The 20,226-nt window shown below is 38.2% G+C and overlaps 2 protein-coding genes and 1 non-coding gene across 3 annotated transcripts; 2 read left to right on the top strand and 1 right to left on the bottom strand.

Annotated features, from left to right (window-relative positions):
* Nucleotides 1-10,754: 10,754 nt before the first annotated feature.
* On the bottom strand, nucleotides 10,755-14,339 carry LOC104116423 (beta-carotene isomerase D27, chloroplastic). The gene is made up of 6 exons (XM_009627274.4): nucleotides 13,709-14,339; nucleotides 11,828-11,920; nucleotides 11,599-11,660; nucleotides 11,342-11,448; nucleotides 11,159-11,254; nucleotides 10,755-11,068 (listed from the first exon to the last, which is right to left on the bottom strand). The coding sequence occupies exons 1-6, from the start codon at nucleotides 14,147-14,149 to the stop codon at nucleotides 11,019-11,021; spliced, it is 849 nt and encodes a 282-aa protein (XP_009625569.1). The 5' UTR covers nucleotides 14,150-14,339; the 3' UTR covers nucleotides 10,755-11,018.
* Nucleotides 14,340-14,430: 91 nt separating this feature from the next.
* TRNAA-AGC (transfer RNA alanine (anticodon AGC)) lies at nucleotides 14,431-14,503 on the top strand. The gene has a single exon. It is a non-coding gene; the product is annotated as a tRNA-Ala (tRNA).
* A 1,761-nt stretch (nucleotides 14,504-16,264) lies between these two features.
* Nucleotides 16,265-17,927, top strand: LOC138903648 (uncharacterized). Its single transcript, XM_070192075.1, has 3 exons — nucleotides 16,265-16,851; nucleotides 17,154-17,496; nucleotides 17,607-17,927. Exons 1-3 carry the CDS (start codon nucleotides 16,265-16,267, stop codon nucleotides 17,925-17,927), a joined length of 1,251 nt encoding a protein of 416 aa, XP_070048176.1.
* The last annotated feature ends 2,299 nt before the right edge of the window (nucleotides 17,928-20,226 follow it).

Raw genomic sequence — 20,226 nt, 5'->3', positions numbered from 1 at the left:
AGTGCTTTGTTCGAACTCGAAGAAATATAGCCTGTAGATTTAATAGTCAAGTGAGTGATTTGCTTGAACTCGAAGACAGGTAGCCTGTAGGCTTAATAGTTAAGTGAGTGGTTGCTCGAACTCAAAGAAAGGTAGCATGTAGGCTTAGTAGTCGAGTGAGCGCTTTCCTCGAACTCAAAATAAGAGTAGCCCGTAGGCTTAGTAGTCGAGTGAGTGCTTGCTCGAACTCGAAGTGATGTAGCCCGTGGGTTTAATGGTCGAGTGAATGATTCGAACTCGAAATAATGTAGCCTGTAGGCTTAATGGTCAAGAGAGTAATTTCTCGAACTTGAAATAAGAGTAGCCCGTAGGCTTAGTAGTCGAGTGAGTGCTTGCTCGAACTCGAAATGATGTAGCTCGTAGGCTTATTAGTCGAGTGAGTGATTCAAACTCGAAGTAATGTAGCCCATAGGCTTAATGGTCGAGTGAGTGATTGCTCAAACTCGAAATAAGAGTAGCCCGTAAGCTTAGTAGTCGAGTGAATGATTCAAACTCAAAGTAATGTAGCCCGTAGGCTTAATGGTCGAGTGAGTGATTGCTCGAACTCGAAATAAAAGTAGCACATAGGCTTAGTAGTCTAGTGAGTGCTTGCTCGAACTCGAAATAAGAGTAGCCCGTAGGCTTAGTAGTCGAGTGAATGATTCGAACTCGAAATAATGTATCCCGTAGGCTTAATGGTCGAGTGAGTGATTGCTCGAACTCGAAATAAGAGTAGCCCGTAGGCTTAGTAGTTGAGTGAATGATTCGAACTCAAAATAATGTAGCCTGTAGGCTTAATGGTCGAGTGAGTGATTGCTCGAACTCAAAATAAGAGTAGCCCGTAGGCTTAGTAGTCGAGTGAATGATTCGAACTCGAAGTAATGTAGCCCGTAGTCTTAATGGTCGAGTGAGTGATTGCTCGAACTCGAAATAGGAGTAGCCTGTAGGCTTAGTCGTCGAGTGAGTGCTTGCTCGAACTCGAAGTGATGTAGCCCGTAGGCTTATTAGTTGAGTGAGTATTTGCTCGAACTCGAAACAAGAGTAGCCCGTAGGCTTAGTCGAGTGAGTGATTCGAACTCGAAGTAATGTAGCCCGTAGGCTTAATGGTCGAGTGCGTGCTTGCTCGAACTCGAAATAGGGTAGCCCTTGGACTTCGTAGATAGTCCCCAAATGGTTGCTTGAACTCGAGTCGGTGTAGCCCTTGGTCTTTATAGTGAGTGTTGCTTGAACTCGTTGATTTTTCAGTTGGCAGTCCCCGATTTATGGGGTAATGGTCGGCCCTTAAGCTTGTTCACATAATAGGTGTCGAAATAGAGGAATTGTTTCTTGGATATAAGATATCGGTAAAGAATAAATATTTCTTTGTAAGTCATTATACATGTGTTCATGTTTTGTGTCAGGGCTCGGGCCAACTACATGGGCATGGCTCATTTGACCATTTGGCCCTTACAATTTTTCTTGTTGAGACCATGTTGCCATGAAATAACGAAGTAACTTCCTTTGCACCGTACTTGATAATTATCGTTGATATGTTCAATGACAATGGTATGCCCCCGAGTATTTGAGGTTGATTGTAAGGAGGCCTCAAATACTGTTGAATTGTTTCGAGTTAGCACGATCAATGGTTTCCTCATTAAAAAACCTTGCCGAAAAACCCATTCGGGACAAAAGCGGTCTAAGGGAAAAAGAGTGCAACACGAGCTTTCATACCTAAGGCTTCATGTTGAATAATCCATCTTATATCCTGATCGAATTCATTAATCTTCGTCTTTGGTCGAACACCTGCAAGGGTTAGTTTCAAAATATAATTGAACAGGGGGGTTGTACATTAGCAGTAGTATCGTTTTGACCGTTTATCACATAGAGCTTGTAGGATTTCCATTATACGGCCAGTATCGGTCTTTGATCGACCTCTGTTCTCGGTTGGCAGCCCTTTTAATAACGGAACCAGGACCCAACTGGTCATCTTCGACTCTTATTTTGGATCGGTATCGATTATGCACATCGGCCCAAGTAATAGCAGGATACTCGATCAGGTTATGCTTCAATCGTCGGGAGGCCATCGAACTTCATTCGTTCAAACCTTGGGTGAAAGCCTGAATAGTCCAATCGTCTGTGACTGGTGGCAGATCCATTCGTTCCATTTGAAAACGAGATACGAACTCCCTTAGCATCTCGTTATCCTTTTATCTTAACTTGAACAGGTCCGACTTCCTTGTCTCGACCTTTATGGCCACGGCGTGCGCTTTTACGACGGAATCTGCAAGCATAGCAAAAGAATTGATATAATTAGATGGTAAATTATGATACCATAACATTGCTCCCTTTGACAGGATTTTACCGAATTTCTTCAATAATACATATTCGATCTCATCGTCCTCTAGATCGTTCCCTTTGATGGCACATGTGTAAGAGGTGACATGTTCGTTGGGATCGGTCGTTCCATTATATTTAGGAATCTTGGGCATGCGAAACTTCTTTGGGATCGGTTCAGGAGCCGCGCTTGGGGGGAAAGGCTTTTGTGTAATTTTTTTGGAATCTAAGCCCTTCAGTATCGGTGGTGCCCCTGGGATCTGATCAAATCTGGAGTTATATGTTTCCACACTTTTGTCATTTGCCTCGATCCTCCTGATTCTATTCGTTTGTTCAGTTCTTCGAACATCTTAGCAATTTCGGGATTAGTCCCCGACTCTTGCTCATTTGATCTTACTATAGCAGGATCCATCCTGTGGGTGACTCCTTGGGGTGGACTGGGCTCCGGCCTCCTCGGTACCTGGGTTTGACTCTGTAACTGAGCTATCGCTACATGTTGAGCTTGCAACATTTTGAAAATCATACGCAAGCTAACACTGTTTTTCTCGACGTTATGGGTATCTCGAGCTGCAGATCGAGTGTCACCATGACTGCTATTTTCAGGTTCAGAATGTGGGTTTGACTCAATGGCCACATGCGAATTAACGTCTAATGGCACTTCGACTAGAGCTCCACCGGCGTCGACAAGCGGCATTGCGGCCCCGGGTGTCAAGTTGTTGTTCTCACCTTGAAGGCCAACTTCGTTGTCAATAGGTAAGGCCATTTAATTTGAGAGCTCGTCGTTGCTAATCTGAAATCAAAGGCACTTCTGAAAATAAGCGTGAAATGGTATGTTTTTGCAGATTCATATCAAATAACCACTGTTATCCTTAGCCCTACGGTGGGCACCAAACTGTTTACCCGAAAAATAGATAGAGTTGAATTTGTACGTAGTTCTAAGGATATGTGGTATAACTTGACACAAATCATAAGAGTAAAATGGAAATATCGAATATTGATTGCAAAGAATGAAAAAATAAGCAAAGTTGGAAAGAAGATGATTTATGGATTAGGCAAGATGAATCAATCTATGAATCTAAAAAGGATAAGTCTTCAATATAGGAATGTATGATATCTCAGTTACAATGTATGCCAAAACTTTCTTCCCCCTTTTTACAGGAATATAGCCTTCCCTTTTATAGTGAGTGAACCCTAATTTAGATATAATTAAAAATACATAGTGGGGAACCCATGATAAATCAGATTTTCCCTAATTTCCGTCGAGATTCTCTCCCTTAGTGCGGCTGCAACGACTCTTGTCTGTGAGCTCGACCCTGATCGGACTCGGTATCGGTCGATATTGGTCGGCGTCCAGCTTTAGAGTTCGGTGCGGGTTCGAGGTCGATGCTGACTCGGGGTCCGGAAATGACTTGGGCTCGGTATTGGTTGGACTCTGGCCCTTAAGCTCGATTCAATCACATCTCATCATAGTTCGATTCTGACCCGAGCTCGATAATGACTTCGAGCTCGGTGTATAACCTGTACCTGAAATCTGAAGCTCGTTTGTGCCATCTTCGGATCCATCTCGATTTTATGAAGACTTTTTTCGATCCATTATGATCCCATCTCGATCAGACGTATGAAGGCCGAAATCAGTTTCGACCGTATACATTATTATAGGGAAAAGGGTCGAAAATACCCTTCTACTATACGAATAGGATCATTGATATCCTTCGTTATAGTTTTGGTCTATCATTGCCCCTGACATCTCAAAATTGGTGCAAGAATATCCCTCCTCTATTAGGACCCTCCACCGTGGACAACACCGTCTCATGTACACATGTCATCAGGATGGACGCAACATGGCATGCCATCTCACCGTCCCAACCTATTTTACCCCTTCCCTACTTCTTCTTCCACCACCACCTTGCATAAATGATCCTATATTATATATGTGTTATAGTATCAAATCCTTATATTGTCTTCTTTATTTCTTGAAATGTTCCAAAAAGTTTCACACGTATTTATATATAAAAAAATTTAACATTTCTATTGTCCTCGATGACATGATCTTATAAGAACTAATATAGAACTTTGCACTTAAGTAGATACCAAGAATATTGATATTCGGCCAAAAATACATATATTTACCCATTGTTGCCTCATATTCTAGTACTTTTAATCATCTCTTGAGTATTTATTATATTACTTTGTATTTAGTATTATATTTTAATTGTGTAGAGATAAAGCAGTGTGAAGATGAAGAGATTTAGAGCAAAATTGAATAAAATGCGGAATTAAAAGAAAGAAAAATAAAATAATTTAAAAGGATGAGACAAATGGGGAACACCCTTTGGTGTTTGTCCCGTCAAGTGGAAGACAAAATAAAGAGATACAATTCAAATCCAACATTGAAGGAATTGGACGTAAAAACTTACTGGATTCAGTGCTAAGGCCCGCGTGAGCCGCTGGTCTGGACGCTGCGATTGCGGGATTTTTCTATTTTGCTCGGGACAAGGTTATTTCGGCTCTACACGGTCCCAACTCGTATAAAAGGGGTTCTAAACTTAATTTGGAGGAGATCTAACATAGTTTGAAGGAGAATTCACGTGGAAAAACACACGCCACGCTTGCAGGAGGCTTCTAACTAGTTTTTCTTCTCTTATTTTCCTTTAATCTCATTGTTTATTGGTTCTAGAGTTTTGGGTACTACATGAACGTTGTAGTTTGAAGCTTGAATTATTCTTATTATTTTATCATATTGGTTTATTTATTCAATCTTGCGCTTAATTATTTGATTGCTTGATCACCAATTGAATACTATCTATGAATCTAGGATTGAACTCGGGAGAGGGAATTCTAGATTATATATAAGATTGAGTAGAGTAAGATCTTGAACCTGAGCATCGGGAACAGATTTGCGATTAGGATAGGGATATACCTAATCACCTTGCTTGGTTATTATACGGAAATTATTAATGCGTTCTTGTTAATCCTAATTTCATAGGAATATCGGCGTTAGGTTAGCTTGAATAGGCGAGTAGTACTTTGGGAAAAGACTACGAGTAATATTAACCTTGTCAACTAATAAACCAAATAAATTAATTAGACAATTTAAGTGGAAGACGCAGCGGATTGTTAGCTAACCCACAGCTCTTGAATATTGTCTCTCATTGAATTCGTTTCTAATATTTGCCGACTTTTTTTCTTTAATCTCTTAGTTTGTTACTCTAGATTAGTTTTAGTTAAATATTCATACTTTAGGATTCGCTTGAATAGAATTAATTGTTTGGGTTTAATTTAGTTGATAGTTAAATCACAAGTCCCTGTGGGTACGATATCTGGACTTACAATCCTATATTACTTGTCGACCATGTATACTTGTGTGTGCATTTGGGAGCAACAAGTTTTTGACGACGTTGTCGGGAACTTAGAAATTAACTATTTTACTAGATTAGATTTTTACTTTTTGTCTATTCAAGTTTTTTTATTTATTTTATCTTAGTTTAATATTTTATTATCTTTGTTGACATGGCATCTTGGAATGAGAATTGGTCAAATATTGGTTATTCTTATTATGGTGATCCTTGTCCATATTGTGGAGGACCACACTTGTGGTAAAATTATGAATCTCAATCTTATGAGTGGAATATTTGTAATGTGTGTGGTGGTCAAGGTGGCCATTAGGATGGTTGTCCTAATTCTTATTATCCATCTCAGTGCTCTTATTATGATGTTTCTAATAATGTTTATGAGTTTGATAGGAGCAATAAAGTGGAGGATATGGAACGCGTTGCCCGTATTATGGACATGATAAGGCAAGTAGTCGAGCAACAAGATGAAATTCACAAAAAGATTTCCTTAGCAATCAAAGGACTACAGGCTAGAATGGACGAATTAATGGCCAATTTTCAAGAAGAACCTCAACTCGACGAAGAGAGCGAGTTCCCACAAGAAGATAACTTTGAAGAAGCAGATATCATGAGTCAATCTTGGCTAGAGGAACAAGCTAAACTGGTAAAATTTCATGGGGTTCTACGTAATGGTCTTTCAAATATGGCAGAATAACTGATAGACGAAAGAACTGAACTCAGGCAAGAGATAGACCAATTTGGCTCAGATATCCATGACCTGCAGGCTCAATTGAATAAAAAGTTGAGGTATTTGATGCCCTACAACCAATTTTTGTTGATACTGGCTAGCTTATGGAGCGGAAAGAGAAATTTCAGCTATTCAACCACAATATTATTAATGATGCCAAGGTTGAGGAAGTGTGCAAAAGTAAGGATGTTAAAAGTGAAGCGATTATAGGGTTGGAGTGCATTGGACCTCATTCTAAACACTTTTCAACATTGTACTTGGTTGGTGACATGAGAATTGATCCATTCGAGTTTATGGAGGAGTCAATGAATGGAGAACAAAGTGCATATATTCTGAAAAGAGACAAATGACATCCCTCACTTAAGGGCCAAGAAGTGCAAAATGTGATATCTATTGCTTGGTTCCTTTATTTTCACACCACTGCCCCAGGAACGTGACAGAAAAATTGATGCAAAATTGGGGACGCAATTTATATCCTCAAAGTGGATGAAAAAGTGTTGAAAGTGATGGCGTTGTGCCGCGACATTAAATCAAGCCCTTGTTGGGAGGCAACCCAATTCTATTATTTTTCTTATTTTGTTTATTTTGTTTATTTATTATTGTGTTATTTTTGTATTTTGTAGGAGTAGGAGCATGGAATCAAAGTTAATAGGCGTATGCATAACCGAGCAGGTTGTTGAAACTAAGTTTGGGGTGCCCACACAAAAGATCATAACTGGAAAAAGTCTGAGTGTCTCGTGAACTGCTCGTGCTTCGGCCTTTGGCCTACCAGGGAGTCTCTTTTACCCTCTTGTTATTTATTGTATGTATTGAGGACATTGCACAATTTTATGTGTGGGGTGAGGAGATTGTCTGGGTGATTTTCTGTGCTATCCTAGTTTAGTTGTAGTACTCTTTCTTAATGTACTAGTTTTTGTGTAAAGAAAAAAAAAGTGAAAAAAACAAAAAATGAAGAAAAAAGCAGAAAACTTGGACTTTTCCCGACGATGAATTTTGTGGACAGTTTTTTTGAGGGATAAAAATCCAATAAAAACCAAAAATATTTTCTTTTTGTTCTAGGATTAGATTATTTTTTTTCTTTTTTTAGGAGTAGAAAAAGAGGAGAAGAGAAACCTTTGTAACTTGTTTGATACTAGCATATTTAGGCATAAGCTTGAGTAGTACTTTCTTCTGAGTGCTTGAGTAATGAATAAAATAGTAGACTTTCTGATACCTAAGCTCAAGGCTGTGACTCTGTATATAGCTTATTCTTATTTTTTCGTTCACTATGATCTTGTCTGTCTTAGAGTAGAATTGATCTATCTTGATTGATACTTGTGCCATGTGTGGTGAGGATTTCTTGCATATATTCCATGTTTTGCATCTTAGTCTAGAACTTGCCCTGCATGTTATTGAAGCGAAATAAAAGTGTTTCTCTGTTTAGAAGATGATAATAGGCTTTCTTTGATATGTCTTGTGAATTTTAGCCTTTTAAGATATTGTACCACTAGTTAGCCCTTTGAGCCTGTAGCCTTTTATTTGGAAGCTGTATTTTTGCCTTGATCCTTTTGTTGAATCCCTAGTTTTTGCACCCTGCTTCCTTGAGCACTGTTGCTTGGCTATGATATTAATTAATAAATTTGAAGAAAGGGATGATTAAGTGAAAAATGGTGACCAACGATAGCTGAAAAGTGATAAAAAGGCCCTCTTGAAAAGAATATGACATGAAGAAAAAAAAAAGAGAAAAAAAATATTTTAAAAAAAATGAAACGTTCTTGATATGAGGGAAATACTTGTGAAACAATAGATGATGAGAGGGCTGAAAATTAAAATTAAGAGATGAAAATAATGGGTGATGAAGTCTAAAAGTGCAAAGTGCTTAGGGAAGTGAAAGTCACTATTATATAGTTTTCCTACCCATCCCCTAGCCAACATTACAGCCCGTTAAAGTCTTATTTGATTCTATTCGAGCACACTTAATTAGTAGAGATGTACATAATGGGCAAGCCTATGATTCTTTGTGCATACATGTGAATTCGTTTGTGAGTGTGAGAGTTGTTCTTTGATGCTAAGTCCTTAAATTATATTCATTCTTTGATTTGAGTGTATGGACTATTTATTCTTATGAGGGCACTTGTTTTATGATAGGTAGGTGATTTTATTATATTTATTTGATAGAATAGGTAAGCGGGCATAAAATTTGGTGAGTTAGAGTCCCTCTCTGAGGTTAGCAGGTTAGAAGTTTGTTGTTTGTTTGTGACTTGTATATCTTTGCACGATGATCAGAAAATATATATTTGATATGGTTTGAGTTGCTATAGGTCCTAATTGTTAGTATTAACCGAAGTGGTGATGTTTCTAGGGTTGATTTATCGAGAGTGGTTTTAATATTTACTCGAGGACGAGCAAGAGTTTAAGTGTGGGGTTTGGGGGTGTTCATGGTTCAGTTTGGATCGGTTTTTCCCTAAAAAGAAACCAAACCAAGTAAATCGGTTCTTAAAATATTGGAACCAAACCAAACCAATTAAGTCGGTTTTTGTCGGCTTTTCAGTTTTTTCAGTTATTTATCGATTTTTTCTTAAATATGAGACATACACTACCAAACACATATCCCAGCGACTACATTTTCAACGTAACACTATCAAACCAATTGCTCTTTGAGAAATCTATCATTTACTAAGATATATTGATGATAATTGAATCAAATAGTGATGAATACTTTAAGTACATAATTAAAAATCGATTATTTTTAACATGAAATAAATTAGCAAAAGAAAACTACCAATCAAACTAGAATGTAAAGGCAAAAAATTAGATTATTATAATAGGAAAGGACTAGATTAAAAATACAAACGACTAATATGTATCATAAAATTTTAGAAACTTTATATAAAAATATACATATATATGTGTAATAATAAATTTAAATAGCTACTTCTATAGTCAGTTTGATTCGGTTTTTTCTGTTATTTTTTTATTAAAACCACAACCAAACCAAATTTGATCAGTTTTTAAAATTCAAAACCAAAACCAAACCAAACCTAAAATATATCGGTTTTTTTGGTCGGTTTGTGGTTTGGTTCGATTTTTCGGGTTTTTATGAACACCCCTAGTGGGTTGTGATATTCGGCCAAAAATGTATATATTTACCCATTATTGCCTCATATTCTAGCACTTTTAATCATCTCTTAAGTATTAATTATATTATTTTATGCTTAATATTATATTTTAACAGTGTAGGAATAAAGCAGTGTGAAGATGAAGAGATTTGGAGCAATATTGAATAAAACGCGGAAAAAAAAGAAAGAAAAATAAAATAATTTAAACGGATGAGACAAAGGGGGGACACCCTTTTGGTGTTTGTCCCCCACGTGGAAGACAAAATAAAGAGATACAATTCAAAGCCAACATTGAAGGAATTGAGCGTAAAAACTTACTGGATTCAGCGCTAAGGTCAGCGCGAGGCGCTGGTCCGGACGTTGCGATTGCGGGATTTTTCTATTTTACTCGGGACAAGGTTATTTCGGCTCTACACGGTCTCAACTCTTATAAAAGGGGTCATAAACCTAATTTGGAGGAGATCTTACATACTTTGAAGGAGAATTCACGTGGAGGAACACACACCATGCTTGGAGGAGGCTTCTAACTAGTTTTTCTTCTCTTCTTTTCTTTTAATCTTATAGTTTATTAGTTCTAGAGTTTTGGGTGCTACATGAACATGAACGTTGTAGTTTGAAGCTTGAATTGTTCTTATTATTTTATCATATTGGTTTATTTATTCAATCTTGCGCTTAATTACTTGATTACTTGATCAACAATTGAATACTATCTATGAATCTAGGATTGAACTCGGGAGAGGGAATTCTAGATTGTATATAAGATTAAGTAGAACAAGATCTTGAACCTGAGCATCGGGAACGGATTTGCGGTTAGGATAGGGATATACCTAATCGCCTTGTTAATCCTAATTTTATAGGAATATAGGAGTTAGGTTAGCTTGAATAGGCGAGTAGTACTTTGGGAGAAGATTACGAGTAATATTAACCATGTCAACCAATAAACCAGATAAATTAATTAGACAATTTAAGTGGAAGACTCAATGGATTGTTAGCTAACCCACAGCTCTAGACTATTGTCTCTCATTGAATTCATCTCTAATATTCGCCAACTTGTTTCCTTTAATCTCTTAGTTTGTTACTCTAGATTAGTTTTAGTTAAATATTCATACTTTAGGATTTACTTGAATAGATTAATTGTTTGGGTTTAATTTAGTTGATAGTTAATTAATCACAAGTCCCTGTGGGTACAATATCTGGACTTACAATCCTATATTATTTATCGACCTTGTATATTTGCGTGTGCGCTTGGGAGCAATAAATATATTTAATTTTTGTATTCTAAGGAAGCATATCATACAACTCGTTCATCAAAACATAGAGAATTCACATCGCTTGTCCCTATGATTATGAATTCCACATTCAATAACTTTTTTAACTTTCATTTGTATGGAGTAACATAAATGTATACTCTTGTATGGGTATAAATTGTACTAGAATGCGAAAGATATGTACTATCTATATACTAAATTTGGTCCGTCACGCTCATTAAACAGGCTCATCTTCACCTAATTAGGCTTGGAGTTTCGGGCAGAAACTTGAGCTAAGATTTGCAATGGAGCCTGCGTATAGAAATAAAACATGAGCTTAATTGTTAGTAACTTGGCAATCTTTGTATCCAAATTGAACTAAGGAAGGTTGGACCAACGTACATATATCTGCTAAACAAGGTTGCTTCGCCACTGGATCTTCTTCAAATGGCGGTGGTATTTGTCCGTACACCATTTCACAACTCATATCTTCAAAATCTGCATTATTGAACACAAGTTGGACGAAGAATATAAGATAATGTTATTTATACTTCGTGTCGGAAAATAAGGTTGATGGGCACTTACTTGGATTCATTGTTAATGGAAGTCCAAATTCGTTTGTGAAGAAGTCTTGTGTTGGTATTTTGCACATGTTCACACACATTCCTACACACCCACTATTCTCCAAATACCTTTGACATTATAAAACAAAATACTTTTGTCTCACTAATTAAAGTACTTGAATTTACCAATTATAATAGTAAATTCAAAATTATATTATTGTCACATAACATTTTTCACCATAATAGTCAAGTCATAAAACTTTATCAAAATAATCTTACCTGCACTTTTTAATGTGAACCCCACTTTTCTGCTTTACCCCACCAACCTCCACTTCCACAACCTGTTGATAAATTGCACATAATTAAAGCTAAGATATGATTTTAAAACTAATTTTTTTTTTCAAAATACAGTGATGCTTATAAACTATTTTGTTGTAGAATAAACTGATCTATAGGCAGTTCCCAAAATAGGAATTTGTATATGAGAGTGGTTTGATCAGTACTGTACCTCAGAAGGACCAACTAACCAGAAGAAGAAAGGCACAGTAATTGCGGCATTAAATTCTGCTGCCCACTTTGTAGGCGGAAACAATTTCCTAAACTGCAACAAATGAATTAAGTTAATTAAATTAAGGATACATTTTCGTCAATCATGATTCGTGAACCTTTCGAATTGTAAATATATGGAAATGAACAATCACATGCCGTTTTCAAAAGCTTAGAAAGATTCAACTTTACAAATTTGATTGTTTTTCAACATTATAAATTTGATATTTTCCTTCTCAAACATTAGATTTATTTCCACTTTAACATTTACAGTTTCTAGGTTCATTCTTTGACATTATAGAAGTTACTCCCTCTGTCCCAATTTATATGGCCGAGCTTGGATTTTTAGAGCAAATATCTTAATTTTGACAGTAAATTCAAACATAAAATTTTTAAATCTTTTGAAATAAAATTTATATATTTAAAAACTATGTAAAAAGTACTATAAAAGTCATAGAATTAATAATTCAAAATATCTAAACGGCATATGAAAAATTACTGTCAAAGAAAGACTCTCGAAATCCGAACTCCGCCAGATAAATTGGGTTAGAGGAAGTATACATTTGTATTTTAGTCACCTTTTAGCCAAAAAATAATTCACTTGCTAACCACTTTAAGGTATGATCTCCTTTCCAATCAAAAGGCAACAAATAGGAAAATTCAGAGATAATGTAAAATAAATACTAATAAAATGATAGAAAGACATTCGTCAAGTACAAATAGCTGAACAACTCTCAATACTTCTCGATGGTGTATGAATAGGATATACTGTGTTCCAAAATAAGATTCAAGTGGATCATAATTCATTTTGGTATATTATTCATTTTTGGTATTTTGTAGAACCACAACCTTTAAATTTTGGACCGTCAAGTTGTTTCAGTTTATTGTCTAATGTCTAAAGTGGGAAGTGGTAACCTCTTTACGTCTGCCCACTACCTTTTCTACCTTTTCAAACACCAGTACGAACGCTTTAAAGCTAAGGGAAAGAATATGCCCAAAGTATTCATGTTTCTTTAGCTTTAGACAAGATATGCTTCACATTTTCAGTTGGTAAGACGACTGTTAAGCATGCCCAGATATTGAAAAATCAATTCAAGAAGCATAATGCCTCATATATACTTCCCGGAGCTATTATTGTAATCAATCAATTAATCAGCTATAATTCAATTCTAAACCACTTAGATTAGTTATATGAATCTATTAATTATTCCCTAATGTTCCATTTTACGTGTCAATCTCAAATGATGCAATTATATAATTAAAAATAATTAACTTTATATTTCTCATTTTTCCATTAATCGCATAAGTTTATAGTATATTTAATTAAGATCATAAGTTCTAAAACTCTTTCTTTCTTATGGAGTGACGGACATATCTAGTCAAACATTCCCTTCAAATGAAATGGAGGAAATAGATGAATTTCTCTCAGTGTGTCTAGAATTACCTCCCAATATTATAACGGTACTGTTGCTATCGATCATCATATTTCAATATATATCATAATTTAGTATGTGTCAGTACCACAATATAATTTACCACTTTGATTGTCTATTTCTCAAATATAAAACTATGAATTTGGGACTGCTGGCAGGGGCGGAAGGGGATCCCGAACCCCTTCGTCGAAAAATTACATTATACTTATAAAGGAAAATCTATATTTTGCCTGTATATATTACGTTTTGATTAATCCCCTTGACATAACCCGGTGGTTTAAAACCTTTAACAGATTGTTGGTTCAATTCCCAATTGCCATGGTCTCTTTTAATTTTTAACTTTTTTCTCTTACGGCCGGAGTATTAATATTAGTAGTGAAACATGAGGAAGAAATTACACTAGCTAGTACCTGAGCAGGAGCACCAGGAGGAAGCATAGACATGAGGACCTCACGAACCACTTGCTGTTGCTGCAACCTTGACCTCCCTTGCATTACTTTCCTCGACACATCTACAAAACTATCATAATCATATTCAAACCAACCCTTCTTCTTCTCCTCTTTCTGCGAACCATTTTTACTTGCAGACTTAGCCGCAAAATTCTCCATCTTCCTTGCAAAAAGAGTCATAAATGCCTTCTCAAACAATCCATCATTGTATTTTGTCTTCTGACCTAACGGTGCTGGTTCCCCTGAGGGCTCGGCTATCCCACATCGGATAACGTTACTACGAATTTTAACACATCGTCTCTGGCTCTGGCTTTGGCTTTGTCGCCGAGAGCGATAATTAAAGGTGTAATTATTGAGAGTTGGACATGAAGAGGGAAGAGTTTGGATGCTAAGTAGCACCATGAATTAATGATTTCACGTAATTAATCAGCTGCTCTCAGATACTCTTTGGTTCAGTACTGTAATTAGCAATAATAGTCGATGCATATCGTGGGACTTCTACGGTTCAGTATTCTTTGTTCTTTTCTTATTGTTTTTCATCCTTTCTTGCGTTTTCTGTTTTACACAGAAAAACTTCTGACCACACAAATGTGATCGCAGTATAGTCTTTAGCAGCCTCTCAAATCACCAAAAGCATTAATGGTAACGATACAATATTAAATAACGCACTCATGTCACAACTAGGGGAAGTAGCTCAGATGGTAGAGCGCTCGCTTAGCATGCGAGAGGTACGGGGATCGATACCCCGCATCTCCACTTCTTTTTTATTGTTTTAATAAGATTTCATCTCAATATGCTAGTTGTGGATCCTTTTTGCCATTTTTATCCAAGCTAGAGATTGAACCATATTCCAAATTACTATCTTATTTCTAATTCTTGGTCAATCATCGCCGCCCCCTATTTGTAAGCACATATGTAATTTTTTGAGCCACGATTGGGTATTATACAGAAAGTAAATTCAAAATATATTGACCGAGAGAAGGCTAACATAAGAAGTGTTAAATGAACGCATGGGAATACATTTGGCTAGTTTTATTTATTTATTTTTTTTTTTTTTGTGGCTTGTCAGGATAATGGTTTTTTGTTGGAAAATGTATATTCGTTTAAAAAATAATAGCCAACAATATATATATATATATATATATATATATATATATATATATATATATATTTGTATATATGTGTATTATATATATAATATACATATTTTATATGTTTTTTGTCTAGCAAATGTAATTTATTTTGGTGTATACGGTAAAATACGTTATGATACGTAGCCGCTTAAGAGAATGACACGTGGAACTTAAGGCGGGGGATAGTTAGAACCGAAGGCAGTATCTCGTTTGTCATCGAAAAAAATGACACTCGTAAAGATGCGACAAATACCCTCCAACCGATATCATTTAATGGAGAATATTCTACAGCATTTAGTACTCTGCCCATTACAGAGAATTTGTCATTTATACTCACCGTTACACCTACATCAATGACCCTCATAATTGACATTAAAGAAGGACACGATCCTAGGACCTTGTACCCTAGGTGTGGCTATAAATAGTGAGCTCTGTTATCATTGTAAAAGACACGACTTTTCTGGCAATTTTACGCTATAATCGATCAAAAACTTTATATAATTTTACTTTCTTGTTCCTTGTTTTAATCACTGTTGTGCTCGGAAGCTCTCTGCCCCCGAAATTACTGTTTTTCGTGATTTTACCTTCATTTTAAGGCTAAGTATTGCGCATTTCTTTAATTATTTTATTTTTTCTGAATTAAATTAATTCACTTGTCTAGAAACCACGTATAAATTCAACTGTATAGTTTTACGGATAAATAGTTTGGCGCCCACCGTGAGGCCTAGAAAACCGTATAATTAAGTTGATCCTTGCCTCTTTTACTAACGTGTTTTGATTATTTGCCTTAGCAAAAAAATCATAAGAATGACAGATAATGGTGTTAATAACACACATAATCCTGAGGTTCAAGGAAACCAGCCTCATCTCGAGGATTCAATCAGTGACACCCATAATGAGGGGCATAATGCCATGCCGGTCCACGACAAGAGGTACCCACGACATGTTCGGAGGCAACTAAGAGCATGTTATTGATGCGGTAAGGGTCCTACAAGAGCAATAAGCGATCATTCGAGGCCACCTCACACAACAGGATAAGGTTATGACATAGTTGAAGTAGGCATTATCGGGGGCTTCCAATAATGCGAATAGCTGAGGTTCAGTTCCTCCCGGCGCTCCCGCAAATCAAATAACGCAGAGGGTGGACAACAACACCCCGAGGGGCGAGGTTGGTTCCGATGGGGCTGGGGGGAGCGAATCCGGCCACAATAATGAAAATGATCCCTTCAAGAATGAACTCTTACGGTTTATGAGAGAAGTGAGCGCCCACATAGACCAAATCCCGGGCGCACCACCGGTGCTGAAAGGTATGGACTCAAAGAAGTATACTCAGTTGCCGTACAAACCAATCGCGGCACTAGAATTAATCCCGAAGCGGTTTAAAATGCCTGACGTGCCAAAGTATGATGGAACTTCAGACCCTCATGAGCATAGTACCACAAATACAACGGCGGTGAAAGGGAATGATTTAGCTCCTCACGAGATTGAATTTGTTTTGCTGAAAAAGTTTGGAGAGACTCTCACGAGGGGAGCCTTGACGTGGTATTCGCCCTTACCCGAGCATTCTATAGATTCCTTTGAGATGCTCGCAGATTCTTTTATTAAGGCTCATGCCGGGGCCAGGAAGGTGCAGGCCCGAAAGGCCGACATATTCAGAATTACACAAGGAGAATCCGAGTCGCTGTGTGAGTTCATTACCCGATTCCAAAAGGAGAGGATGTTACTCCCAGGTGTTCAGGATGAATGGGCGGTTGAAGCATTCACCAAGGGTCTGAATTCGAGAAGTTCAGACACTTTCCAGAAATTGAAGGAAAGCTTGCTTGATTTCCAAGCAATGACTTGGGCAGATGTCCACAACCGGTACGAGTCAAAGATAAAGATCGAAGATGATCAGGTTGGCTTCCCGTTATCGGCAAAAGGACGGGAGAAGAATAAAGAAAAATCAAAAGATGATTTCGACGCGGACAGACGGTTTCGAGGGATCGATTTTTGCCCTACGAACTGACCGAAGACCGCAGCAAAGACTTCCTGTCAGCAGACAGGTTCGCTATCGACAAAAGGACTGATCGCGGTCGGAACAATAGATCATTGCAAGACAAAGAAGCGCCAGATACGCATGAGCCTTCTTACCCCAGTCTTTCAGAATACAATTTCAACGTCAATGTAGTGGAGTTGGTATCAGCTATGAGAAACATCAATGAAGCACGATTCCCGAAGACAATGAGATCTGATCCTAGCTAGAAGGATCCCAACTTATGGTGTGAATACCACAGGACAAATGGCCACCGGACTGGGGACTGTCGACATCTCCGGGAAGAAGTGGTGACACTATTGAAGAATGGGCATCTCAGAGAATTCTTAAGTGACCGGGCCAAGAATAACTATGGTCGCCATCGGGATAACACAGAACTCTCAAAAGCAGGAGAAGATCCCCCGCGCCAGACGATCAACATGATCTTCGGGGAAAACGAGATCAACAAGGTTACCTTCTCGGCAGAAAAAAAGATGAAAGTATCAATAACCCATAGCAAGAGACTTCGGGAAGCTTCTGAAGACGACATCACTTTCGTAGAGGAGGATGCAGACGGATTGTTGCTACTGCACAACGATGCATCGGTAATTTCTTTAAATGTGCTAGACTTCAATATCAAATGTGTTCTAGTGGATCCAGAAAGTTCGGCCAATATCATACAATGGAGAGTAATGGAGTAAGCTAAACTCACCAGAAGCATCATTCCATCCATAAAACTCCTCGCGGATTCAACCTCGTGAGTGTGACAACCCAAGGAGAGATTTGTTTGCCCACAAACGCTGAAAGAGTGATGAAAACAAATATTTTTGAAGTGGTGGATGGTGATACGGGATATAATATTATTCTGGGAAGACCATGGTTGCAAGAGACGAGAGTTGTACCATCAACATATCATCAGTTGCTGAAATCTTCAACGCCCAAAGGAATTAAACAGATAAAGGGCGACCAACCAGTGGCAAGGGAGATGAATGCTATTTCTATCTCCAATAGCAAAGGGAAGGAGCACGCGGCATAATAACTACAGGAATCGGTGCCCGCTCCCGAATCAAATGAAGTTAGCCCGGGGGTAGAGGCGTCTGAATCTTATCAAGTGCCAAGGTATTTACAGGTACCAGAAGAGAGAGATGCAACAAAAGCCTCGTCGGAAGAGCTCGAGCAAGTTGAATTGTTTGAAAAGTTCTTAGAAAGGATATTCCAATTGGGGACAGGACTGCACCCCGAGCTTAGGTCTGGCTTTATTGAATTTCTTAAATTTAATGCCGATTGTTTTGCGTGGTCGCATGCAGAAATGACAGATATCCCAAAGGAGGTGGCCGTACACAAGCTAAGTTTGGATCCCAACATCCCTACGGTAAGACAAAAGAAGCACCCTATTACGGAGGCCAGGAATAAATTCGTCAAAGAAGGGGTAACTCGCTTACTTGATATTGGTTCGATCCAAGAGGTAAAGTATCCAAACTGGCTAGCTAATGTAGTAGTAGTTCCTAAGAAGAACAATAAATTTTGCATGTGTGTAGATTATAAGGGCTTGAATAAAACGTGCTCGAAAGACTCGTTCCCACTGCCAAACATCAATCAAATGATTGATATGACGACCGGGCACGTGTTAATGAGTTTCCTCGATGCTTATTTCGGGTACAACCAAATTAAGATAAACTCGGAGGATCAAGAAAAGACTTTGTTTATAACAAATTTTGGCACATATTGCTATAATGTGATGCCCTTCGGGTTGAAGAATCCCAGAGCCACTTATCAGCGGCTCGTAAACAAGATGTTTGAAAAATAAATAGGAAAAACTATGGAAGTTTATATAGACGATATGCTCGTTAAGTCTTTGAATACAGGTGACCACCTTAAGCATCTACAAGAAACTTTTGACATCCTAAGAAAGCACAACATAAAGATTAACCCCGAGAAGTGCCCGTTCGGGGTCGGCTCCGCCAAGTTCTTAGGATTTCTGGTATCGCAAAGGGGGATTGAGGTAAACCCCGATAAGATCAAGGCCATCGAAGACATCCCGGACCAGCTGTCAAGCTTGAAAGAAGTCCAAAGGCTTATAGGGATATTGGCCGCTTTGACCAGGTTCATTTCCCGGTCATCGGAGAAATGTCAAAAGAAAAACAACTTCGAATGGATCACGAAGTTCTAGTAGGCTTTGAGAGATTTGAAAAGGTACTTGTCAAGCCCTTCATTACTTTCGAATGAAACACTGTTGGTCTACCTCTCATTCCCGGAAGTAGCGGTAAGTGCGATTTTAGTCCGTGAGGATGAAGGTACGTAATACCCTATTTATTATGTTAGTGAAATCTTAACAGGAGAAAAAACTCACTACCCGCATTTGGAAAAGTTGGCCTTAGCTCTCGTAGTTGCCACTCGGAAGCTGAGGCCCTACTTCAAATGTCACCCGATATTTGTGGTGACTACATTTCCCATATGAAACATCCTTCACAAACCTGAACTCTCGGGTAGGTTGGCCAAATGGGCCGTCGAAATGAGTGAATTCGACATAGAATATAAACCAAGGACTGCGATTAAGTCACAAGTCTTGGCTGAATTTGTGGCCAATTTCAGTACGGGATTGTTGCCTCTAGCAACCAAAGAGGTAGTAATGGTGTCAGAATCGACATCGGGAGTTTGGTCCCTATTTACAGATGGAGCCTCCAACGTAAAAGGGTCCGGGCTTGGCATAGTATTAACCACTCCTTTGAGAGAAACCCTAAGGCAAGCCATCAGAACGATCCCTTTAACTAACAATGAAGTAGAGTATGAGGTTTTGATTCCAGGACTTGAACTGGCCCGGGGACTAGATTCTGAGGTCATTGAAATCAAGTGCGACTCACAACTGGAGGTAAATCAGGTTTACGGGATCTTCAAAACCAAAGTGGAGCGCATACAATAATACGTGGTGAAGGTCCAGGCTCTGCTGGCTCAATTTCGGGAGTGGTCGATTACTCATATCCTAAGGGAAGAAAATGCAGAAGCGGATACACACTCGAGTCATCAACAGAAATGAAGGGATCAGAGTCTGGGACAGTAGTACAACTGATGCACTCGGTCCTGGATGTAGATATCTACTACGAGGTAAATACTACTAATTTGGTCTGGGACTGGATGAATGAGATCATCTATTATCTCGAGCATGGAATTTTTCCCGAAGATTCCAAGGCATCTCGGGCGCTGCGTGTCAAAGCAGGACGATATAGCTTCATAGGAGGCCAATTGTACAGAAAGTCTTTCCAAGGCCCGCTGGCCCGATGTTTGGGAGCATCCGAAGCTAATTATGTTATGCAAGAAGTCTACGAAGGGATATGTGG

Source organism: Nicotiana tomentosiformis, chromosome 12, assembly GCF_000390325.3.
Source record: "Nicotiana tomentosiformis chromosome 12, ASM39032v3, whole genome shotgun sequence".
Classification (NCBI taxonomy): Eukaryota; Viridiplantae; Streptophyta; class Magnoliopsida; order Solanales; family Solanaceae; genus Nicotiana; species Nicotiana tomentosiformis.
Note: the sequence above shows the minus strand (reverse complement) of the source record. Positions and strands in the feature narration are given on the sequence as shown.

Bases quoted from the DNA above. Each gene is read 5' to 3' on its own strand.
- LOC138903648 (XM_070192075.1), top strand. From the start codon at position 16,265: ATGCCTGACGTGCCAAAGTATGATGGAACTTCAGACCCTCATGAGCAT. The intron at 16,852-17,153 runs GTTTCGAGGGAT...TGAATACCACAG, and splicing joins GATTTCGACGCGGACAGACG to GACAAATGGCCACCGGACTG. The intron at 17,497-17,606 runs GTAATTTCTTTA...TAAACTCACCAG, and splicing joins TACTGCACAACGATGCATCG to AAGCATCATTCCATCCATAA.
- LOC104116423 (XM_009627274.4), bottom strand. From the start codon at position 14,149: ATGGTGCTACTTAGCATCCAAACTCTTCCCTCTTCATGTCCAACTCTC. The intron at 11,921-13,708 runs GTACTAGCTAGT...CATTTGTTGCAG, and splicing joins CTCCTGGTGCTCCTGCTCAG to TTTAGGAAATTGTTTCCGCC. The intron at 11,255-11,341 runs GTAAGTGCCCAT...TCAATAATGCAG, and splicing joins TCCATTAACAATGAATCCAA to ATTTTGAAGATATGAGTTGT.